We start from the raw sequence: 23,536 nt of genomic DNA, 5'->3' as shown, positions 1-23,536 counted from the left end.
AGCCTAGCCCCAGCTGTCACAGGCATTTTGGGAGGCAAACAACTCATGGGAGATGTATCTGCTTGCTCTCTTTCAAATAAAAAAATAATTTTTAAAAAGAATTTGAAGTACTATCACTGGGGGGTTGTTTCCAAGACCCCCACCCCCCACATTTCCCGAAGCTCAAGTCCCTTATGTAAGATGCTGCTGGGGCAGGTGCTGTGGCATAGCGGGTAAAACCGCCGCCTGCAGTGCCGGCATCCCATATGGACGCCGGTTTGAGTCCTGGCTGCTCCACTTCCAATCCAGCTCTCTGCTATGGCCTGGCAAAGCAGTAGAAGTGCTTGGACCCTGCACCCAGGTGGGAGACCCAGAAGAAATTCCTGGCTCCTGGCTTTGGATCGGCACAGCTCTGGCTGTTGCAGCCAACTGGGGAGTGAACAAGCGGATGAAAGACCTCTCTCTCTTTCTCTACCTCTCCTCCTCTGTGTATTTTGTCTTTCAAATAAAATAAATAAATCTTTAAAAAATAAAAAAATAGGCCGGCGCTGTGGCTTACTAAGCTAATCCTCCGCCTTGCGGCGCTGGCACACCAGGTTCTAGTCCCGGTCGGGGCACCGGATTCTGTCCCGGTTGCCCCTCTTCCAGGCCAGCTCTCTGCTGTGGCCAGGGAGTGCAGTGGAGGATGGCCCAAGTCCTTGGGCCCTGCACCCCATGGGAGACCAGGATAAGTACCTGGCTCCTGCCATCGGATCAGTGTGGTGCGCCGGCCGCAGCGCGCCGGCCGCAGCTGCCATTGGAGGGTGACCCAACGGCAAAGGAAGATCTTTCTGTCTCTCTCTCTCACTGTCCATTCTGCCTGTCAAAAAATTTAAAAAAATAAAATAAAATGCTGTTCTACAGGGTACTTCAGAGTGTTCATGGAAAAATGGAAATTAAAAATGAGTTTCTTTTGGTGCAAAGGAATTTTTGGTGTAATTGTTTTCCATAACACATGCAAAACATGTATTGCAATAAATCTATGTATAGATTAAAATTTTTTTTGTACCAAATTCATTCTTTTATTCCAAACTTTTTGAAGTAGCTTTGTGCTTACATTTAAAAAAAATTATTCTATTTATTTGAAAGTTATAGAGAGGTTGAAACAGAGAGAGAGGTCTTCCATCCACTGCTTTATTCCCCAAATATCTTCAGTGGCTGGAGCTGAGTCTATCTGAAGCTAGGAGCCAGGGGCTTCTTCCAGGTCTCCCATGTGGGTGCAGGGGCTCAAGGGCTTGGGCCATCCTCCACTGTTTTCCCAGGCACACAGCAAGGAGCTGGATCAGAAATGGGGCAGTCAGGAGACGAACCAGCATTCATATGGGATGCCAGCACTGCAGGCAGTGGCCCCACCCGCTGTGCCACAACACCAGCCCCAGATTTGCCTATTTTTTCCCTTAAGATTTGTTTATTTATTTGAAAGTCAGAGTTACACAGAGCAAGAAGGGGAGACACACACACACACACACACAAAGAGAGAGAGAGAGAGAGAGAGAGAGAGAGAGAGAGGTCTTCCATCCACTGGTTCACTCTCCAGATGGCCGCAATGGCCAGAGTTGCATCAATCCAAAGCCAGGAGTTTCCTCCAGGTCTCCCATGTGGGTGCAGGGGCCCAAGAGTCTACTGTGTTCCCAGGCCATAGCAGAGAGCTGGATTGGAAATGGAGCAGCCGGGACTTGAACTGCTGCCCATATGGGATGCTGGCACTGCAGGTGGAGGCTTTATCTGCTAAGCCACAGTGCTGGCCTCTGGATTTGCCTGTTCTTTCACATAAACATATCATAAAATATTTAGCCTTTTGTGTGTAGCATCTTTCACGTGCCGTAACGCATTCAAGATTCGCCCACGTTCCAGTGTGTGGGCTTTTGCATGGGTGTGGTTGAATAATCTTCCATGGTGTGGATGTGTTGCATTTTGTTGATTCATTCATCAGGTTTCCCTTTGGGGCAGTTATGAGAATGTTACCATGAACATCTGTGCAAAAAATTTCATGTGGACATGTTTTGAATTCTCTTGGGTATATTCCTAGGTGTGGTATTATTGGGATATGTGATAAGGCGCTGTGTTTAAATTTTTGGGCAACCACTGTTCTCCAAAGTCTGTGCCACTTCACATTTCCATAAGCAATGCATGAGAGCTTCTACAGGTCTCATCAACACTTGCTGTTGTCCCTCTCTTCTGTTACAACCATTTCTAGAGGGTGTGGAGTGCTATTTCACTGTGGTTTGGATTTGCATTTCTGTAATGACTATGAGTGTGGAGCATATTTCCTGCTCTTGGTGTCCTTGGTTATTTGTCTAGTTTCTTTTTATATGGTCCCCATTTCTGAGACAGTGAGACTGAATCCAGATGGGTGGAATGACTTTCCAAGCTCACACTGGTAGCACCTGGCCCAGGTAGCACCAACATCCAGACCTTTCTGTCTCCAACTCTCTCTATACACACCAGAAATTTGCTGCTTTGCCTCTAACATTCACTTCTCCTTTCTGGGCACCATCATGATTTTGCTGTGGGAATTGGGCCTTAGAGCCTTTGGCTCTTGTCTTTCAGGTGAAGCCAAACACAGTGCAGGCTGCAAAAGCGGGGCCCTGCCTAAGGACACAGCCGATCACAGTGGCTACTTTGCTGATGGTGGTGGTAAGGCTCCAACAAGCCAACCAGTGAGATGCCGTTCTAGTCTGGGCCACCAGCTCTGTGCTAAGGAGGCCACTGGCACCCAGGGCCTTCCCCAGGGGAAGCAAAGCTGGCCAATGTGTCCTTGTGTCAGTGTTGAGGGCCCCATCATGCCCCTTCTCACCCACGTGTACCCCAGGGCAAGTTAGCTTTGAGGAGTCACTACATTTCCTCTTGCACTTGTAACCATTAGGGTTCTCCCTGATATGCATTCCCACTAGTGGTTAAAACACATTGTGTGGCCAAAGCAGCATTTTCAATAGGTTTTTATTGAAATGGTTATATTAGCAAATTCCACACATACAGGTGTACACTATTGGCATATAGGAATATACCAGACAATTTCACTACTTAGTTATACTTACATGAGTCACATGGACCCGGGAGTTGTGCCGCCCAGAACATTTCAAAGGTCTGATGAGATCTGATTGTAAAGAAATCAGCTCACCTTTTACTTGCAGGTGTATGTGTTCTAGACAAGGTAATTCCCCTACAGTGAGCCCCCGGACTGAGCTCACAGTCAGTTTTGCTTCTTGAATATTGGATGGGTGTGGTTTCTGGCACAAGCTATCCAATGGTGATTTAAAACTCAAGTGCATAGTTTCCCTTTTGTCCATCAAGGTGGAAGGTAAGTCGCCTGCCACATTTAAGTATGTCCCAAGCCTCCCCCACCCCCAGTGACCTGTGCTGTAGTTAGAAAAATAGTTCTGTATGCCATCCTCTGAGATGTTGTGCATAGTTAGCAGGAACCCAGAGTAAGAGGGGCTCTGAATGACCCAACTATGAAAACTTTAATGTGTTATGAGTATAAAAGCTATTGAGGGCCGAAAACAATTATGTGGCTTAGAGTTTGTACCAATTCCTTCTCTTGTATAGGAATAAGATATTTTCATTAGGTGAAGGTGTTTTCCGTACACCAAACATCAGTTCCTACTTTGGAGTTTTTTCCTGTATATATCATCACACGGTCAAGTTTCCTCAGGCAGAGCTGTTGCCACTGTGAAGTGGAGTCTGTTCCTAGGCACCAGGAGCAGGGCCTCTCTTCCAGGTGGGTCAGCACGGCAGGCTGCCAGGGAGGATGCAGGGAGACAGCACTCTCTCTGCTCCCTCCAGGATGGCAGTGTCAAGCCAGAGCACCCTGCAGTGGTGCTGGGACTGTGACCTGTGAGCTGCTGCAAGAACAGCTTGCTTGCCTGAAGGGAAAGTTGGTCTACATGACCACCCTCCCACACCACACTTCTGAACACACACCTTGGTGATTTAGCATCTTCCAGTCATGAGGGAAGTCCTTTACTATCACATAGTATAAGCATGTTTGGATGAAGGAGAAATCCCCAAGCAAATTAGAATTCACTTTATGTTAGGTTGAAGTGGTCAGAAGAGTTCAGAAGGATTATCGGTAATCTCGAGGGTTGCCAGAGGGATGTGGATAAGGACGGTGACTGACGCTCCTCCCCGTGAGCTCGTGCCTTCCCAGTGGGTGGGGGCGAGCACAAAGGGTCCCCTGCAGCTAGGAGAAGCCTGCTCAGGGTGTCCTCGGTTCTGTCAGCTCTCGGCTTTGCACAGGAGGGTGCATGGAGACGCTTACTGCTGAGCCAGGCCACCAGTGACGTTCCCCCAGGACTTCTGCTTTGGAGAAAAGCACTTGCCTTCGGGCTGCCACTGTCTCTGTTTCTGTCGTTTGCGGTCGTGTGTGTGGGGAGAGCCAACAGGAGGATGAGGACTGCCAGCAGCGCTCTGACCCGTGGGGGAGTTTATACTCAAGTTGCAGAAAGGTCTTTTTTTTTTTTTTTGGCCTGTTTGTCATAAGGTATCTTCTTTCTTTCCCGAGTCAGAGTGAAGAAAACAGAAAAACTGGCTTGCCTCCTCACTTGGCCTCAAGAAGTCAGTGTGGCCTGGGGGCAGGGAGACCCATGAGGAGGGGCTGGCTGGTTGGGGCTGGTGGGCCTCTGTGGACCCCTCCAGAAGGGGCCGCATCCTTCCCACCTCCTTTCTACCACCAAACCCTTGTCGAGAGCCACAACTGCATCTCCATGCCTCCCTCCGAGGTCTTGCCAGCCCCATACCTGATGTGTTCTCACAAGACTCTCCCTGGGTGCCCCCAACACCCACACCATCACAGACGCACACACCTGTGTTTACGCTTCGACCTCTTGGCTCCCTCCTTTGCCAACGCTCAGGCAGCATCCTGGCTGGGGTCTAACTGTGAGGTGTCTCTTCCTTGCCCTAAGACAGGCCCTAGGACCCGAGGCCACAGTAGTGCCACTTGTCCCTTGCAAACCCCCCAACCCCAGCCCTTAGCCCTTGTGGGGCTCCTGCTCTCCTCAGCCCTCTCTTGACCTCTTTGCAGCTGTGGTGCTGTCCCTCTTCCTCCTCCTCTTCCTCCTCTGTCAATGTCACTCTCATTTCATCGCTCGCAGCCTCCCAGTTGGCTGGTTATGTGCCAGTTTTCTAGAACCACTGTTGCTCACAGCATCGCCATTAACTCCATGTTTAGCACAGTGAGAGCTTAATACAGGTCTGCTGATAAAACTGGACTTCCTCCAGTCCTAAGTCTACTTGTCTGGAGGCAGTGTTTCTGCTTCGTGACTCTGATGAACAGCAACAGCTGGCCAGGGTGACTCCCGACACTGACTTCAACTCCTAGTTTTCCTGTAGAGTAGCCACTGCCTTAACGGCAGAGGCTAATAGCAGGAGACTTCAGTTAAAGCCAGCGTCATTCCGCAGGTAGCTCAAGGCCAGCAGTGGACGTGAGGGGTAATACAAATACCAGAAGGGCTTATGAAGCCACAGGAAATGTAACCTGGGGAAAGTTCGGGATCTTCTTAGTGCATTTCTGATTGCATTTTCTGGAAGCTGGGCTGTTGGTGCATCCAGGGCCGTGTCAAATGCAGACTCAGCCATGCATGGGCCACACCTGTGCTCAGGGAGGCGCCTCATGAACATCCCTTCAGGGACATCTGCTGGGCCTGACCCCAGGGGGCTGTGAGACTACGGCTCTGGCTCTGGCTCCAGCTCCTGCAACCTCCCCAGGAGGTTCTAGCTGCTTGGGGAAGGAGCGAGCCTGGTGGCCCTGGAGGGACACACTCAGAACCACCACTGTCACTGCTGGTGACTTCCAGCTCAGCCCTCCAGGGGGCCACCCTGACTGTTGTCTGGCCAGTCCCTACTTCCCTGTCCCTGGAGTCACAGGGAAGGAGGGCTACGGGCAGTTCCCCCCAGGATGGTAAACATCACCAAAGCATAAGCTCCAGACCCACTCTGAGAGTATCCTGTGACACCTGCCAACGGTTCTGAGCCAGCTCTGCCTGGGGAACAGGTTGAGGGTGGAACAGGAGGACAAGGCTTTGGACAGGCCCAGCTCAGAGCAGCCAGCAGAGACATGCATGGTGTAGGGTGTAAACAGACTCCACGGCCCCTTCTGAAGCAGAGCTCCTCAACCCACCCCCAAGAAAATGATCAGAGATGATCACACGTCCCTTGGTGGGTACTACTGGCGCTAAGTCCTGCAACATTTGAACACTCCCCCTGGGTCAGCTGGCCCCTCCACACCCCTGCCCTGGAGCCTGGATTTCCCCTTAGCCTCTGGGGTAAGAAACGTCATCTTCTCTGAGAGCCTTGAGAGAAGTCAGTGTCCCTCCTGACAAAGACACTCTGCAATGGAGCTGGAAGGCAGGACCAACGGGACCAGTGTTCAGGAAACAGGAGTGGGGCTGGGATCGGGAGCACTACCCCGAGTAAGCGTCTGCATAGACAATGCCTCCTCAGTGATTCCTCAGTGACTGTTTTCCCCAGTTTCCCAGAAATTCAAATAACTATATCAATAGACTTTTGGGGCTTGGATTTTAAGAATTTCTTCTCAAGTAATTTCATTCATTTTCAGTAAAGAAAATTCCTTGAGTGGAACTGAACGGGTATGTCTTTGCAGGACTGTGCAAATCATAAGAAAATGTTACGCTGGATGTGAGTTTGGGTTCGAGAAGATGAGGTGGTGGTATGGGCGACATGGCAACCGTTGGAACTGAGTTCTCTCATCTGTCGGATGAGCCGAACCAAACACAAATGCAGGTGCCCATCTATACCACGGACGCACCCAGGATGAGTTCTCTCGCTGCGAGCCTGGTGGGCAAGACCCTGTCTTTCTGAACGATGCCCTCTTGAAATTGTTTATCAAAAATATTTTTATAGTACAAAGACTATAAAAAGGAAACAAACAAAAGCCCTTGATGAAAGGTAAGAAGCCAAAGCCGCTAAGATCTTAAATTATTAAAAATCAAAACGCCGCTGCTCACCGTGCTGTGCTGTTCCTGATGGCTGTCGTTGCCCCGGTTCTCCGAGGGCTCTGGGTTTGGGTACACCTGTGTCTGAAGCACCTCTGAGACACAGGGCGAGAAGAAAATGCTGTACAAGAGGAGAAGCCACACACGAGTAGATGGCAACTGTTCATTTCAAACTTAGGGTCCAAAGAGTCAATACAAACACCAGGGCGGCGAGGTCCCGTATCCAGTTTGCTGCCAGAGATCTAACTGAGGCACACAGACACTCCAGGTTCCGTTCTCATAACAGTGTGCCGATGCCCTGGCCCTCTGCATGGCTCAGGCTGGCAAGGAGAAAAGAGACTGGACTATGGCGTGTCCTTTGCAAAAGACTTGTTTTTGGAACTTGCTCGTTGTGGTTCTATGCTGGGATCACTTGTAGGATACGTGTTTCTCACCATGGTAACCTGACGTTCTCCCAGGCACATAGGAAGAGCACATGCGTTCCAATGTCTGCCCCGCCAGCTGCAGCGACTCCTGGCTGCTGGCACACACACAGATGCCCAGGCTGCTGGGAAGGGGTTGGGCTGGACTGGATGAAGACCAGAGAGGGTGCTTATCGGGCATCGAGCAGCAGGGAGGGGGTTTGATCTTCTCAATGGAGCATTCAAAATTGTTCTGATGTGGATGGCCACTGCCCAGGCTCCTGAAATTAGTGTGCCCAGAGACTGCTGGGCTGGGCTCCTGGGTGCCACCTCCCCAAACACACACTTCCAAGGTGGCCAAGTTGATGAGTCCACAGGCTGCAGGGACAGTGGTTACGTAAATACTTGTCACCTTACGCCATGCTCAACACAGAGGCTGGAAAATGACAGGGCAGATGACCGCTTGGCCCCACGCATGTACCCCAGCGCCATGGCTGTGGTCTGGCGGCATCGAGGTGGCCAGAGTCTCACAAAGGGAGTTAGAGGCAGAGGACGACACAAAGCAGGTCAAGGGCAGCGACTTGCTCTTTGCGTGGGTACGAAGTTTCACAGGTGGTAGTGTGCATCGTCAGTGGGGATCACAAAAGGTGTTTTAAGAAACCCCAACTCCACCCTGGCACAGAATAGCAGGTTTGCAACACAACACTGAGCCCCGGCGCTGCCTCTTCTCTGCAAACAGCCAGCCCTGCCAGGCACCTATGATCAGCAGCTGGCTTTCTGAACCATGAGGCTGCCTCGGGCAATAATGCTGTCCTCAAAGCCTTACCTTGGGGGCGACTTTGCAATTTAACCTGAACCCCAACCTGTGCTTAGAAAGCGCTGCCATTCTTCCCAAACGGACGCTGACAGAAGAATACGAAATAAGAAAGGTGATCATAAATCAAATCACAAAAGAAGTGAACCCCCGACAGCCAGGGATTTAAAACTCAGGTTTTGTTCTCATCATAGACGTCCAAAGAAGGTTCGATTGTGGAGAATTCACTTTCATACACCAGGCTCCGAGGGGACAGGGAGTTTCGATGAAAGAAGTGAGCACCTGAAAAATGAACCAAAAGAACAGACTTCACTAGGTCATTGGGCCTGCGTTTCCCTCTCGGCTTGGGGCACACGCTGTGGACAGTCTTCACAGCATTCTACTTTCTCAGATAGCTCCTTCATCTCTGGTCCTTACCATGGGAGAGGGGAAAAGAATGTGTGTGGGCACTGCTCAGTGAGGCATGCCCTCCACACCTCAGGCCTCGTGTGCATCCCTAGGAGGGTACCCCCAGGAGCTGCCTGATGCTCCTCAGAGATGCCACAAGTCTGAGACTGCTTTCTGGGGATGCAGTCACCCTGCTAATATGTCTCGCAGTTTTTGTAAAGCTTACATGCGTGGTTAATAATGCCACCTGTCGTTAAGCAAAATCACCTCCAGTCCCCGCTTCTCAAGAGTCACATTTAGCTGATTCTCGTAGTGCTTATCTCCATGTCTGTATAATGCACTCTGCTGCTTCTTCCTAACTTTTCCAGTCTTGGCCTTTACTGAATTTCCACAAAGGAAGATGAGGATTGTTTTTCCTATCTCCACCCCTGTCACCCCATGTACCTTCCACTGACTCAATACAATTATAGGCTCTGGTTTAAAAATTCAGTGTTGACAGTATTTGTGCTACTCAGGCTGAAGGCTTACTTGAGTCTCCTTCACTGTACAATTGTGTTTTTGCAGCTTTACTGAGACTCAACTGATGTTGTAAAATGCAAACACTTAAAACGCACTGGTACTTTTGGTCATTCTAGTGAGAGTGCAGTGCTACATCATTGGGGTTTTATTTTGCATTTCCCTGGGGTGGGCCTTTATGCTGCTTGGGATGCTTGCATGAGTGCCTGGATTTGAGTCCTGGCTCCATTCCAGATTCCAGATTCCAGCTTCCTGCTAAAGCACACCCTGGGAGGAAGCAGGTGATGGCTCAAGTAGTTGGGTTTCTTCTTTTTTTTTATTATTTTATTTATTTATTTGAGAGGTAGAGTTACAGACAGCGAGAAAGGTCTTCCATCCGCTTGTTCACTCTCCAAATGGCTACAATGGCCGGAGCTGGTCTGATCCAAAGCCAGGAGCCAGGAGCCAGGAGCCTCCTCCAGGCTTCCCATACAGGTGCAGGGGGCCCAATGGGCCATCTTCAACAGTTTTTCCTGGCCATTAGTGGAGGCCACAGTGCTGGCCCTCTTTTCTTCTTCTTCGATTTATTTAGTTGGGGCTGGTGCTGTGGTGTAGTGGGTAAAGCTGCTGCCTGCAGTGCCAGCATCCAATATGGGCACTGGTTAGAGTCCCAGCTGCTCCACTTCTGATCTAGCACCCTGCTAATGTGCCTGGGAAAGCATCAGATGATGGCCTAAGTCCTTGGGCCCCTGTACTTATGTGGAAGACCTGGAAGAAGCTGCAGGCTCCTGGCTTTGGATTGGCCCAGCTCTGGCCATCACAGTCATTCAAGGAGTGAGCCAGCGGATGGAAGGCCTCTCTCTCTGCCTCTGCCTCTCTGTAACTCTGCCTTTCAAATAAAGGAACAAATGCTAAAAAAGGAATGATTTATTTATTTGAAATGAGAGTGACAAAGAGAGAGAGGAAAAGGGAGAGATTTTTCCATTTGTTGGTTCACTTCCCAAATGGCCACATGGTTAGGGCTGATCCAGGACAAAGCCAGGAGCCTGGAGCTCATTTCAGATCTCCCAGGTGGGTGCAGGGGCCCAAGGACTTGGGCCATCCTCTGCTGATTTTCCAGGCACATCAGCAGCGAGCTGGATCTGAAGCAGAGCAGCTGGGACTCGAACCGGTGCTCTGATATAGGATGTCAGCATTAAATTCAGCAGCTTAGCTCACTGCTCCACAATACTGGCCCCAAGTAGTTGGGTTTCTGCCACCCATGTGAAATACCCAGATCGAGGTCCTGACTTCTGGATTTGGCTTGGTCCAGCTCTGGCTGTTGCTCACATTTGGGGAGTGAAGCAGTAGACAGAGAACACCATCTGTCTTCCGAATAAATAAACAAACATTAAAAAATTGCATTTACCTCATGACTAATGAAGCTGTCCATCTTTTTGTGTGCTTATTAGTCAACTGTATAGCTTCTTTGGTGAAATGTTTTGTTCTCTCACCCATAGGAAAAATTGGGTTGTTTTTGTAATATTGAATGTAAGAGTTGTGTATATACATACACATAGGCACTGATAGCTTGCATATATTTTCTCATGGTCTCTGGTTTGCTTTTGCATTTTTGAGATGGTCTTTTGAAGAGTAAAAGTTTCAAATCTGGATAAATTCCAAAGTTTACTGATTTTTTTCCTTCCATAGTTTGTGCTTTTTGTGTCAGGCCCGAGTTTGCTAAGATCACCTCTCATGTACTCACCTAGCAGGTTTACAGGTTTAGCTCTTGGAGGGTTCACCTCAAGTACATTTCTGAACATGGTGGGAAATACGTGTTGAAGTTCAATGCTTTTGCATAAGGACATGCAGTGGCTCCACTGTCAACCCTGAAAAGATGATCCCTTCCCCACTGAACTGCTATAGCACCATGGCTGAAACTCTGTTGATTGTATACTTGTGCGTCTCTTCCAGGATCCTACTCTGGTCCAGCAATCCATTTGTCTGTCTTTACAATAATACCACAGTTCTCCATGACTGTAGTTTTAGAAGTTTTGAAATGAGGTGTTGTAAGTTCTGCAACTTGGTTCTTTTTCAAATGGTACGATAGGCAGGGAGGAGAGGAAGGCGGTTACCAGGGTACAGAAAAGTAGGAAGTAAAAGCATTTCATGGGCTAGTGTATGAGTGTTGAGACCACTTTTATCTCCTTTAGCTTTCCTTTATTAAAAATTTCCTGTATTTAAAAAATTAGTATGGGGGCAGGCATGTGGTTTGGTGGTTAAGTTGCCACTTGGGAGTCAGCATTCCATACTGGACTGTCTGGCTCCTGTGCTGGCTTCTCCACTTCTGATCCAGCTCCTGCTATTGTGTGCCCTGGGAGGCAGGGGCTGATGGTTCAAGTACTTGGGTCCTGCCACCTATGTGGGAAACCTAGATGGAATTCCAGGCTCCTGGCCCAGTCCTGGCTGTTGATGCCATATGGGAAGTGAACCAACAGATGGAAGACCTCTCTCCCTTTGCCTGTCAAATAAAATTAAAATAAGTAAAAAAAAAATTTAAAGGAGCCATTTGCAAATACAAAGGGTAACTTCTTTAGCACATACCTTACAACATAAAAAATAAAAATAAAAAATTGGGATGAATCGGAGATGCTTGAGAGTAGCTCCAAGTGAAATGCAGGTCGCCCGATCCCTCAGAGATCCCTCAGTGATTGCCTGATCCCTCAGAGGATCTGCACCTTCTGGCAGTGTCGACGTGGGAAAAACACAGGCAAAACCAGGGCGAGGCTGAGGGGCTGACTGCACAGCAGGGAGAACAAGAGCAGGCACCAGTGGAAATCAAGGCAGGAACCACTTGACACCACGTCTTTGGTGGTTAACAAATGGGCCAGGATTTAACGCAGTCATCTATGGCGGTTAGCTGGTTCACTTGAGAAGGGTGTAACACCAAGAGCATGCCCAGCAGCTGGATTTCAGAGAAGGCCTGATGCTGTCTGTGCCAAGGAAGCGCAGGGCATTTTCTGACGCCTGGAAATGTGCCCTGTTTCGTGATTCACTGACTGCTATTTTTTTGTTGTTGTTATTGGATGCATGATGTTAAGAAAACTCTAGAGACATATATGAGAACAAATCCTAAGTACCAGGCATTTAAAAAAGTTTGTGGAAAAATGGAAATTAAAAGGTAGGTTTATTTTGGTGCAAAAGTTTTTGAAATCCATACCATTTTCCCACAATATATATTTCACATGAAAGTTTGGGAGTACTCATGTAGATAGCTCAATGATTTTCCACAAAGAACCTTCCCAAGAGGTCATCATAGTCATCCCTGGATCAAGGAATGGGATACCCAGCAGCACCCCACATGTCCCTGCAGTCACCCCTAACCTCCTCCCCAGGAGACTACCATCCAGACTCCTCACACTGAATTTAGCTGTGTCTATTTGTAATATTACATAGTAGAAACAGTACACATTCTTCTGACAATATGATGTGACATTCATGCGTGTCCTCGGACACCACAGCAGTGTGTTCACTGTCACTGCTGCACGGCATTCCATTGTACGGCGACCACACACTTTTGTATTTCTAACATTTCACTGATGGACACTTGCCGTGCTTCCATTTGTGGCTATTACGAACCCTGCTCTTGGGAATATTTGTGTGTGTCACATGTGCATCAATTCTCTTGTGTGATGCTGAGGACTGGAATTTCTGGGTCTTAGGGCACATACTTTGAAAACTCCATGGGGAAATGGAATTAAAAGAGAAGTTTCTTTTGGTGCAGAGAAAGTTTGAAATTTATACATATGAGGAGTCTCCGAAAAAGTTTGTGGAAAATGCATTTTAGGAAAAAAATACATACAAAACTTGGCTTATCTAAGCCCAAACCTGGTAGTTACTTTGTCATTTTAGCGCTTTTGCTGATATACACATTACATATTTCATCATTGCTTCAATTTACATCCCTCTAATGACCATAAAGGGTGGGACACACCTCACATGTTTGCAGCCTACTTGTACATCTTGTTCATCCTGAAATGTCTGTCCATTTCTTCTGCTCATTTTCCCATGAGGTTGTCAGCATGAGGTTGTCAGTCATTTTCTTTATTCTTTTTTTAAAATAATATTTTTTGCATGTATTTTTTACTTATTTGAAAGGTGGCAGGGGAGGGAGAGTGCAAGGGGGAGGGAAAGAGAAAGGAAGGGAGAGGTATCTTCCATCTTCTGATTCACTCCCTAATGCTGGCACACAGCAGAAGCCAGGAGTTCAACACTCATTCTGGGTCTCCCACCCAAATACTTGAGCCATCACCCACTGCCTCCCAGAGTGCACATTAGCAGGAAGCAGAGATAGAGCTCAGACATTCCAGTATGGGGTATGGGTGTCTTAAATGCTGCACCAAACACCACCTCTTGTTATTTTATCTTGAATCCTAATCTTCTGTAAATTATAAGCATTTACAGTCCTCTTCTTCCAAAATAGTGCATTTTTATGAGCAGAATGTCCTGATTTTAGTGTGGGCCAATTTATAGCTATAGGACCTAGCAATTCCACTGCAAGGTACATATCCCACAGAATTGAAAACAGAGATGCACACAGTTAGTCTTTTATTTTCTAGTTAGTGCTTTTTTGGGTCTGGCTTAATCAATCTCTGCTTATCACAAGGCTTTAAAGACATTCTATTTTGTCTTTTGGAAGCCTTGCTGTTTTCCCTTTCACATTCAGATCCCTGAGCCAGCTCAAGTTGATTCTAGAGGATGCTGTGAGGCAGTGGTTAAGATTCCTTTCTTCTCTGTGGATAGTTGGTTGATCCAGCAACATCTGGACAAGACTGTCCTTATTCCCCACACTCTGCAGGGCTACCTGTCATGAACCCAGCGTGCATGCCTCCGAGTTGGTCCAAACATGAACTCAAAACAGATCAAACACCTACATGTAAGCGCTAAAACTATAGAAGTCTTGGGTGTTTTTGTGACCTTGAATTAGGCAATGGGTTTTGTAAATATGACAACTAAAGCACAAGCAACCAAAGCAAAAAATGAACAATTGTACATCATCAAAATTAAAACCATATTCTTTGAAAGACACCACCAAGAAAATGAATAGACAACTTATAGGGTAGAGAGAACATTTGCAAATCATGTACCTGGTATCTGGAATATATAAAGAACTCTTAAAACTCATCAGCAAATAGACAACATGATCGAAAAGAATAAAGGGCAAAGGGCTTGAACAGACATTTCTCCAAAGATAAACAAGTGGCTAATATGCACATACAAAGATGCTCAACATCATTAGTTATGAGGGAAATGAAAAATCAAAACCATATAGAGGTATTATTATACCTACTAGAAATGGAAGTGTCTATAAAAGGGGGTGGGAGAGCAAGTATCGGTGAAAGTGTGAAGAAACTGGAACTCTTGTACAGTGCTAGTGGGAATGCAGAGTGGCTCAGCCAGTGAAAAAGCTGCTGGTTCCTCAAAATATTAAGCATAGAGCTATAGAACCTAGCAGTTTCACTGCAAGGTATATATCCCACAGAACTGAAAACAGACATGCAGTTTCCTGGATACCAGTGTTAAATATTATTCACAGTAGCTAAAAGGTAGAAGGAGCACAAATGTCCCTCAGTGGATGAGTATATGGACAAACTGTGGTATACACACACACAGATTGTTACTCAGCCATAAGAAGGAATGAACTGCTGATACACGCTATCATGTGAATGAATCTTGAAAACACTGTGAAGTCAAAGTCAGACATCAAACTCCCATATTTTGTAGGATTCCATTTATATGAAATAACTAGAACAGATCTATGAGAGGGTTATGTCTCAATAAAGCCATTCTAAGTTAAAAACACCATAAATCGAAAATGCATTTAATATATCTAACCTACCAAACTTACTAGCTTAGCCTAGCCTACCTTAACCATGCCGAGAACACTAAAAATAGCCTGCAGTTGGGCAAAATAATCTAACACAAAGCCAATTTTACAGCAATGCGTTGAATCAGGTACCTTGTTGAATGCTCAGTGCACAGTAGACTCCCAGTTGCTCACCCTCATGAGAGCTGTGGCTACCGCTTCTGTCCAGCATCACGGCACTGTGATACTGCGTATTGTAAGCCCAACAAAGACTACAATTCTAAATTTGAAGTACAGTTTCTAATGAATGCATATCACTGCAAAGTTGAAAAATCCTAAGTCAAACTATCAGCTGGGGATCATCTAGATTAAATGCCACTGAACTGTTCACTTCAAAGTGAACATCATCACAAAAAGAATTGAGATGAGGAAGAATTTATTTTCTTTAACTACTTTAAAGTTTTACTATGATGTCTTGGGTGTAGTTTTGCTTCTACTTACTCTGCTACCAAGCAGAGCTCGTGGTACTTCTTGAATCTGAGGTTTGAGGTCTTTTTCAACTTTGGAAGATTCTCAGTTATTACCCCCTCAAACAAATATTGCTTCTGTCTCATTTTGCTCCTATTGTGACTTGAATTACATGCATATTAGATTTTTCATCATGATCTATGACTCTTATGTCCTTTTTTTTTTTCTTTACAGGCAGAGTGAACAGTGAGAGAGAGAGACAGAGAGAAAGGTCTTCCTTTGCCGTTGGTTCACCCTCCAATGGCCACCGTGGCCGGCGTACCGCGCTGATCCGAAGCCAGGAGCCAGGTGCTTCTCCTGGTCTCCCATGCGGGTGCAGGGCCCAAGCACTTGGGCCATCCTCCACTGCACTCCCGGGCCACAGCAGAGAGCTGGACAGGAAGAGGGGCAACCGGGACAGAATCCGGCGCCCTGACTGGGACTAGAACCCGGTGTGCTGCAGGCGGAGGATTAGCCTATTGAGCCGTGGTGCCGGCCGCTTATGTCCTTTTCTATATTTTCCCTCTCCTTTTCTTTTTGGGCTTCATGTCAGTTATTTTCTCCTGATTTGCATTCCAGTTCACAAATCTTCTCAACTGAGCCTTTTCTTTCTATTCATCCAATATTTAATCCTCACATTTCCACTTATTTGTTATTTTCAGTGATTTTCCAAAATCAGCCATCTAGTCATCATGATTTCCTGAACACACTTTGCTACTTTAAAGGCTGTCTGATATTTCTAATATCTGGATTTCCTATACACCTACTTATATTCTTTTTTTTCTCTTTTGTTGATCACTTGGTCTTGTCTTCTAGTATTTTTTAAAAAGATTTATTTATTTGAAAGGCAGAGTGACAGAGACACAGAGATCTTCTATCTGTTGGTTCATTCCCCAAATGGCTACAACAGCTGGGGCTGGGCTAGGCCGGAGACAGGAGTCAGGAACTCCATTCAGGTCTCCCACATGTGTGGTCCAAGAACTTGGTCCTTGCTTTCCTATGCACATTAGCAGGAAGCTGGATTGGAAGCACAGCAGCTGGAATTCAAAAACAGCACTCTGAGATGGGATGCTGGTGTTGCAAGCAAGAGTCCTTAGGCAGACCTGTGATGCCCACTATGCCATGACGGACAGCACGGTTCAGTCTCGCCAGTGTCTGCTCGATGAAGACAGGTGCAAGGCAGCGCCGATGGACTCAAACACTGAACAGCAGACTTGCTGCAGAACCCCAGGGGCGGGGGTCTTTCCTGGGCTGAAAGACACCCAAGCAAGTCTGTTCTAGCAGCTCTGGGAAGGACTTTGTTGGATCAGTCCATCATCATGCCGAAAGAAAAAAGCAAATGTTACGGAGCACTGTGTGCTAGGCACTTTCACAAATTCCATCTTTCTAATTCTCACAGCCCTATGTCACTTGACAGGGACCTTCATTCCACTAGTGAGGAAGTGAAGCCAGGTGAGGTTAAGCAATCAACCCAGTCAGGGAGGGACTGCACCAGGATCCCCACTCCAGCTGCCTGGCTGCATATTCGACTGTGTCCAGCAAATCAGTGTCAAGCACTAAGGAAATATGGGTTTGTGTTTAAATTAAATGTGGGGTGAGTGTTGTGGCACAGTTGGTAAGCCATGGTTGGGCTTATCAGAGTGTCAGTTGAAATCCTGGAGGCTACTCTGCTTCCGATCCAGCTTCCTGCTAACGTGCTGAGAGGCAGCAGATGATGACGGCATGGATACTTCAGTCCCTGCCACCTGTACAGGAGCTCCAGATGGAGTTCCTGGCTCCTGGCTTCAGCCTGGCCCAGCTCTGGTTGTTGAGGCCATTTGGGGACTGAACCAATGGATGGAAGATCTCTCTCTCTCTTTCACTCTTTCAAATATATAAAATAAATACATTAAAAAATAAACTTAGCTAGATGTGTATGTGAAGTACTCAGGAGGGATGATGCAATTCCAGTTTGCTTTACCCAGACTTTACCAGTGCCCAGCTTCAACAGAAGCCTCAATACTTAGTACCAGGGCTGCCAGCCTTTGCCTGTTCCACCCCACTCAGGCTCACCTCCAGGGGGAGCAGTGTCCCACCTGAAGCCCAGGCGAGGACTTGGGAGCCTAAGTGGCAGTGTTTCTGTCTCCTCATAACCAGTGCCAAGATGAAGACACGGGGAGGGGTGAGAGAGAGAGAGTGTTTAATAGCCGGTGATTCTGTGGGCTGCAGCACAGGGCATGCACCTGGCCTGCTGTGTGAGTGACAGGAGGAAACTGACTCCAAATCTCAGGGCCCCATACTCCTTCCTCAGTCATCCCAGGGAGTTTTAAAGGTCATTTGGACTGTAACTTACTTTCTTTCTTTTTTTTTTTTTCTCTATAAAGCTAATCCCAAGTCCCTGAAGTGCAACTCCTCTAAACTTTGGTTGTAAAGGTGCTGCAAATTCACTTTCCTGAGTCTGAGGAGAAGGAAATCACGTGTGCTTTTGGATTGTGAATGACTGGCTGGTGTGCATGCATTAGGCCTTAGTTACGTGGCCATGTGTGGTCATGAGGAATGAAGCCCGACAGAGTATTACGTCAGGTGCATCTCAGGCCCAAATGACACTCCTGCCCCCCACCACAGCCTCTGAGATGGCAGTGCAGGGACAGGTGCTCCCTTAAGCAGATGGCCGCAAGACCTTAGCTTCTGACCTGGTGGAAAAACCAATTTCCCATTTGCTGTTGAGTTATACAAATCCAGTGGACATTTTCTGTAGAAGAACATCTATGAAAAACTTGAAATTAAAGGCAAAAGAGTAAAGGAACTTGAAAACTCTTCCAGATGTACTAGTTTTCTCAGTTTCCTGTGTTCTTGTCCAGAGTCCTGCCAGGCTGTGGCTACAGATCCAGCACACCTACCCTGGCTTCACCTTTTCTTTGGCCTCCGCTGAACTGGAGGCCAGCTGCTGCCTACTCTTGCTACTGTTACCCACATTTGCCACTCTCCCAGCAGGTCTCAGCAACTGCCTGTCCCAGCTTTCCTGCTGAGCGGCACAGAGCTCACTGCCGCAGGCTGACTGGACCACACTCCCCAGCGCCAGGTGCATTTGTCACAGAGGCCTCCTTGCCTGTGGGTTTCTTTAATGTGCTCTTTGTCATTTACCCATCCATCTTCAACCTACTTCTTGCTCACTGGCTTGCTTATTAAGGCAGTGTCTAAATCAGAATGTTCCAAACAAGCACCTCAACCTGCTTTATAAACTGATCTCTTATTTTATTTTTTAAAAGTTAGGTTCAGGTAAGCCTGTTTGAACTTGACTATTTTTTTAAAAGTATTTATTTGAAAGGCAGAGAGAGAGAGAGAGAGAGAGAGAGAGAAATGAATACCATGCATCCCCTGGTTCCCTCCCCAAATGTTTACAATGGTACCTGCTGGCTAGGCTGGGTCTCCCATGTGGGTGCAGGGGCCCAATGACTTGGGCCATCCTCTGCTGCTTTCCCAAGGCACATTTGCAGGGAGCTGGATCAGAAGTTAAGCAGCTGGGACTTGAACTGGTGCCGCTATGGGATGCCGGCAATGCAGGCAGAGGCTTAACCTTCTACACCACAGTGCCAGCCCTGACTCTTTATTTTAGCTTCAGGAACCAGTCTGGATCCCACTACCTGCTTCCAATACACTGAGCCTCCTCCTCATGCCCCACAGGAAAGCCTGTGCTGCGACCCCTATCGTGGTCCAGCCCTAGGACACCTGTCACTGAGCTTGTCCCCTAGCTCCAGGTCTAGCACATGGTCCTCCTGGTCAGGAGGCCCCTGCAATCTGGCCTTTGCACTGAGGGAACTTCTCAGGAAGCAATACAGCATGGGTGTTAGCACACAGAGGCTGGAGGCAGGCCGTGCAGGAAAACCCAGCTCGGCCACTTGTCAGCAGTGCACCCTGGTGACTTCAGGAATTTCTCTACACCAGTTTCCCTGTCTGTAAAAAGGCGATGAAAATAAGAGTTGCTGCAAGGATTACATGATTATAGAAAGTGCTTAGCTCTGGCTTCAGAATCAGCCCTTAAGGCATTTGGATTTGGCTAAAAGCCCATGAGAGCATTTCAGGCATGGAAAGCCAAGACACTGTGGCAAAAAATGACCTAACTGAAAGATCTCTGTGAGACCCCAGTGGAAAGAATGGGCCATCAAAGAAGGAGGTACCTTTCTCTGAAGGGAGGAGAGAACTTCCACTTTGAACATGGCCTTGTCTAAATAAGGTCGGAGCTGGTGAACTCAAGAGGCTTCCATAGCCTTGGAAGCTCATGACAAGAGCCTCAGGTGATTACTGACATCATAAATAAGAGTGTCAATTGTTAAATCAACAACCCGAGTCACTGTGAACTTGCTCCCCATGTAGGACCTCTGTCCTTAAAGTATTTACTATGAGAATTAATGATAAAATTAGTCTTCAAACAGTACTTTATACTTTGTGTGTCTGTGTGGGTGCAAACTGTTGAAATCTTTACTCAGTATAGAGTTGACCTTCTGTATATAAAGATAATTAAAAATGAATCTTAATGAATAATGGGATGGGAGAGGGAGTAGGAGATGGGATGGTTTGTGGATGGGAGGGTGGGTATGGGGGTAAGAACCGCTATAACCCAAAAGTTGTACTTTTGAAATTTATTAAATAAAAGTTTTCTATTAAAAAGGAAAAAAAAAGTGCTTAGAACAGTACCTAGTGTATAATGAGAATGATTAGCTAGTGTTATTGTGATTTTTCATTAATGTGGATACTATATATAATATGCACACACGTACTGCATACATAATACAAGTATATATATATACATATACACACCACAGAAATAGATGAAGGTACTCCAAGAAGTTCATAGGAAAATGAAATGAACAAATAAATTCTTTCTGGTGCAGAACAGTTTCCAAATCCATGTGATTTTCTCATAACATGCATTTTCCATGAACTTTTGGAAGACATAGGTGTAGAGAGCTCAGGCCTCAACTGACTCCCTCCTTGCATGATCACATGTATACGTGGAATCTAAAAAAGCTGATCTAGCGTGGTGTGCTGGCCGCAGCGCGCCAGCCGCGGCGGCCACTGGAGGGTGAACCAACGGCAAAGGAAGACCTTTCTCTCTGTCTCTCTCTCTCTCACTGTCCACTCTGCCTGTCAAAAAATAAAAAAATAAATAAATAAAATAAAAAATAAAAAAGCTGATCTTGGGGCCGGCACTGTGGCACAGCAGGTTAACGCCCTGGCCTGAGGCGCTGGAATCCCATACGGGCGCTGGTTCAAGACCTGACTGCTCCACTTCTGATCCGGCACTCTGCTATGGCCTGGGAAGGCAGTGGAAGATGGTCCTTGGGCCCCTGCATCCACGTGGGAGACCGGGACGAGGCTGGCTCCTGGCTCCGGATGGGCACAGCTCCGGACGTTGTGGCCATTTCGGGAGTGAACTGGCAAATGGAGGTTATTTAGTGGATGCTCCGCTATGGCCAGGTAGGAGTGAGAAGTTCTGGACTCTGTTGCACAGCAAAGGGACTTGGACCACGAGCCATGACAATGTACTGCATATTTCTCTACCACACAAAACAGGAAGAGAGGATTTTTAATATTGTTACAATAAAGAAAAGTTACACATTTGGGGAGACAGATTTGTTTACCCCAGATATGGAAACTCTAAACTACTTCAAAATTTTTGTTTTGTAAATCTAAAACTATTCAAAATGAAAGGTTTCTTTAAAAATGTGTTTGTGGGAGTATGGGTGGGAGGGAGGTGGGGGAGAAGAATCATTATGTTCCCAAACCTGTATACATTAAATGCATGAAGTTGTATTCCTTAAACAAAATTAAAAAAATGTGTTTGCTCTGATTGGACACTTAAAGTATATACGTATAATAAAACATCATGCAGAATACAAGTATGTAGTTCCTATGTATCAGAAACAAAAGCTAGCTCCCTCCATTCATTTCTCCTCGAGACTGAAATTGCTTGACACCCAGGACTGCACACAGCTTAGCAATGCCGGCCAGCTGTCAGGGCTGGAAGGTGGCAAGCCGTCAGGAGGACTGTGGGCTGTCAGGGTCCAGCTCTGACTGCCACTGACCAGCTAAGTGAGCTAAACCTCTCCAGCATTCACCCATTTCTTCATTTGTAAAACAGGAAAAACACCGTACCTTCTCTCATTAGAGTGGTGCAGAGATTCAAATCACAACACTCGAGCCACCTCTGCATGGGCCTGGCGCACGGGCAGTGATGTGGAACTGCCCATGGTGGGCAAAGGGCTCCTGCTGCCCTCCTGTACTGTGGAGGGGCAGCTTCTGCTTGTCTTGGATCCTGTAGTCTTTGTTCCGTTTCTTGCCTCTAAGTTCTAAGTATGACCTAATAAAGAACTTAGGACAGTATATCCAAATCACTTGGAAGATAAGTCAAGGAACCTGCAGAATCTTCTCTTTTGCTTAGAAAGTCTAAAGGTACAACCCAGCTGGCCAAAGAGAAGTTAGTTAGCCTCATTAGGCGTTGGTGCCTACTGGGTGGGGCGGGGGATTGCTCTCCCAGGAGGCTCTTCAGACTGTTCTTACCAACTTTTGGTCCAGGTAAGCACTAAGGTTGTCTTGAAATAAAACATTCTTTAAAAGTTTTTTGTGTGTTTGTAATGAAAACCAAACCACACCTAGGTGTCAGGCATTACGAAGCCTGTCTAAGAAGGGTTTAAACTCTGGCACGTCACGTTTGTTCCACACTAAGTTTGGGTCACTGCTTAAAATAGTAAGGAGGACGTTACTGAAGGTCATGCATTGCTCCTACTCACGCATCCTGTCAACCAAGAAATAACTTCACTTGGATGCTGATTCTGTTCCCACTTCCAGGATGCATGTGCACACACACCACATACCACTTTCATGGTTACTGAGACCAGGATTAATTAAAACACGAAAACCTAATGGCATCAATGAAACTCGAAGGCTGATGTCAACCCTGCCCCAAGAACAATGGAGAGCTCCATCTATTAGTTCCTTCATTTCAATTTTAAGCTCTTGTAAAAGTTCTTTACCTGGTCCTTAGGAGCACCTATTATTAAGAAAGAAAAAAAAAAGTCTTACTTGATGCTAGGACTTGAAATAATATGAGAAATAAATTAAATCAGTAGGAACACTGCCATCAAAAACCTTCTACCTCCTGATGCAGCCCAGCATCTACCGATGACTGCTGATGCTAGAAAATAGTGACCTTCCAAGGACGGGAAAGCCCGGGGAGGGAAGGGAACGACAGCTTTGATTCCCACGGGAATAAAACTAGGCAGGGAGCAACCGTATTATCCTCATGAAGATACTGCTGGAGGAGAACAATTTAGTCCTGGGGAAGAGGTCCACAGAGCCAGCTCTGGAGGGAAGGTCAGACACCTGCAGCTGAACTCCAGTATTCTGAGGTGCCTGGCATGACCAGCACCACTGATGCAGGGGTCTCCACGGAGTGAGACATAACAACCACTTGTGCAGCTTTGAAAATTCAACCTCACTTGCACTTAACAATAGAGTCCCCAAATTCACGTGGCGCTAAAACTGACAGAACAAAAGGGAAAGCGGATAATCCAACAACTATAAAAATGTCACCATTGGTTTTCTTAATGGGTAGAAGGAAACAAAAGATTAACAGTGCTAACCAACCAGCTTGCTAACAGCCATCTATAGAACACTCCATCCAAAAACAGTGTAACAAATTTTCTTAAGTGCGCAGGGAAGATTCTCTAGCATACATTGTATATTAGGTCATAATAGCATCAATAAATTTAAAATGACTGAATTCACACAAAGTATGTTTTACAACAATGAATGAGTTGATGAAATTAGAAATCTGTAACAGAAGAAAATTCAGGAAATTTATAGATACAGGGAATTTAGACAACACACTCCTAAATAATCAATGGGTCAACAAACAAATCACGGGCCAGCGTTGTGTCATAGTGGGTAAAGCTTGCAATGCTGACAGCCCATATGGGTGCTAGCTCATGTCCCAGCTGCTCCACTTCTGATCCAGCTCCCTACTAACATGCCTGGGAGGGCAGCAGAAGACAGCTCAAGTGTGTGGACCCCCCACACCCATGTGGGAGACCAAAATGGCTTCTGGCTTCAGCCTGGCCCAGCCCCAGCTGTTTCA

At 46.7% G+C, this 23,536-nt stretch overlaps 1 protein-coding gene across 2 annotated transcripts in view; it reads right to left on the bottom strand.

The window, feature by feature from the left end:
• Positions 1-2,941: 2,941 nt before the first annotated feature.
• The window catches only part of RNF130 (ring finger protein 130), a 141,288-nt gene continuing 120,693 nt past the window's right edge, over positions 2,942-23,536 (bottom strand). For both annotated transcript variants that reach the window (XM_008274988.3, XM_008274990.4), the window contains one exon: positions 2,942-8,468. In XM_008274988.3, coding sequence (XP_008273210.1) covers positions 8,359-8,468 — 110 coding nt within the window. In that variant the 3' untranslated portion in view covers positions 2,942-8,358. The remainder of the gene's footprint in view (positions 8,469-23,536) is intronic.

The sequence above is a fragment of the Oryctolagus cuniculus genome, chromosome 6, assembly GCF_964237555.1.
Source record: "Oryctolagus cuniculus chromosome 6, mOryCun1.1, whole genome shotgun sequence".
NCBI lineage: Eukaryota > Metazoa > Chordata > Mammalia > Lagomorpha > Leporidae > Oryctolagus > Oryctolagus cuniculus.
This window is presented reverse-complemented; position numbering and strand designations above follow the sequence as displayed.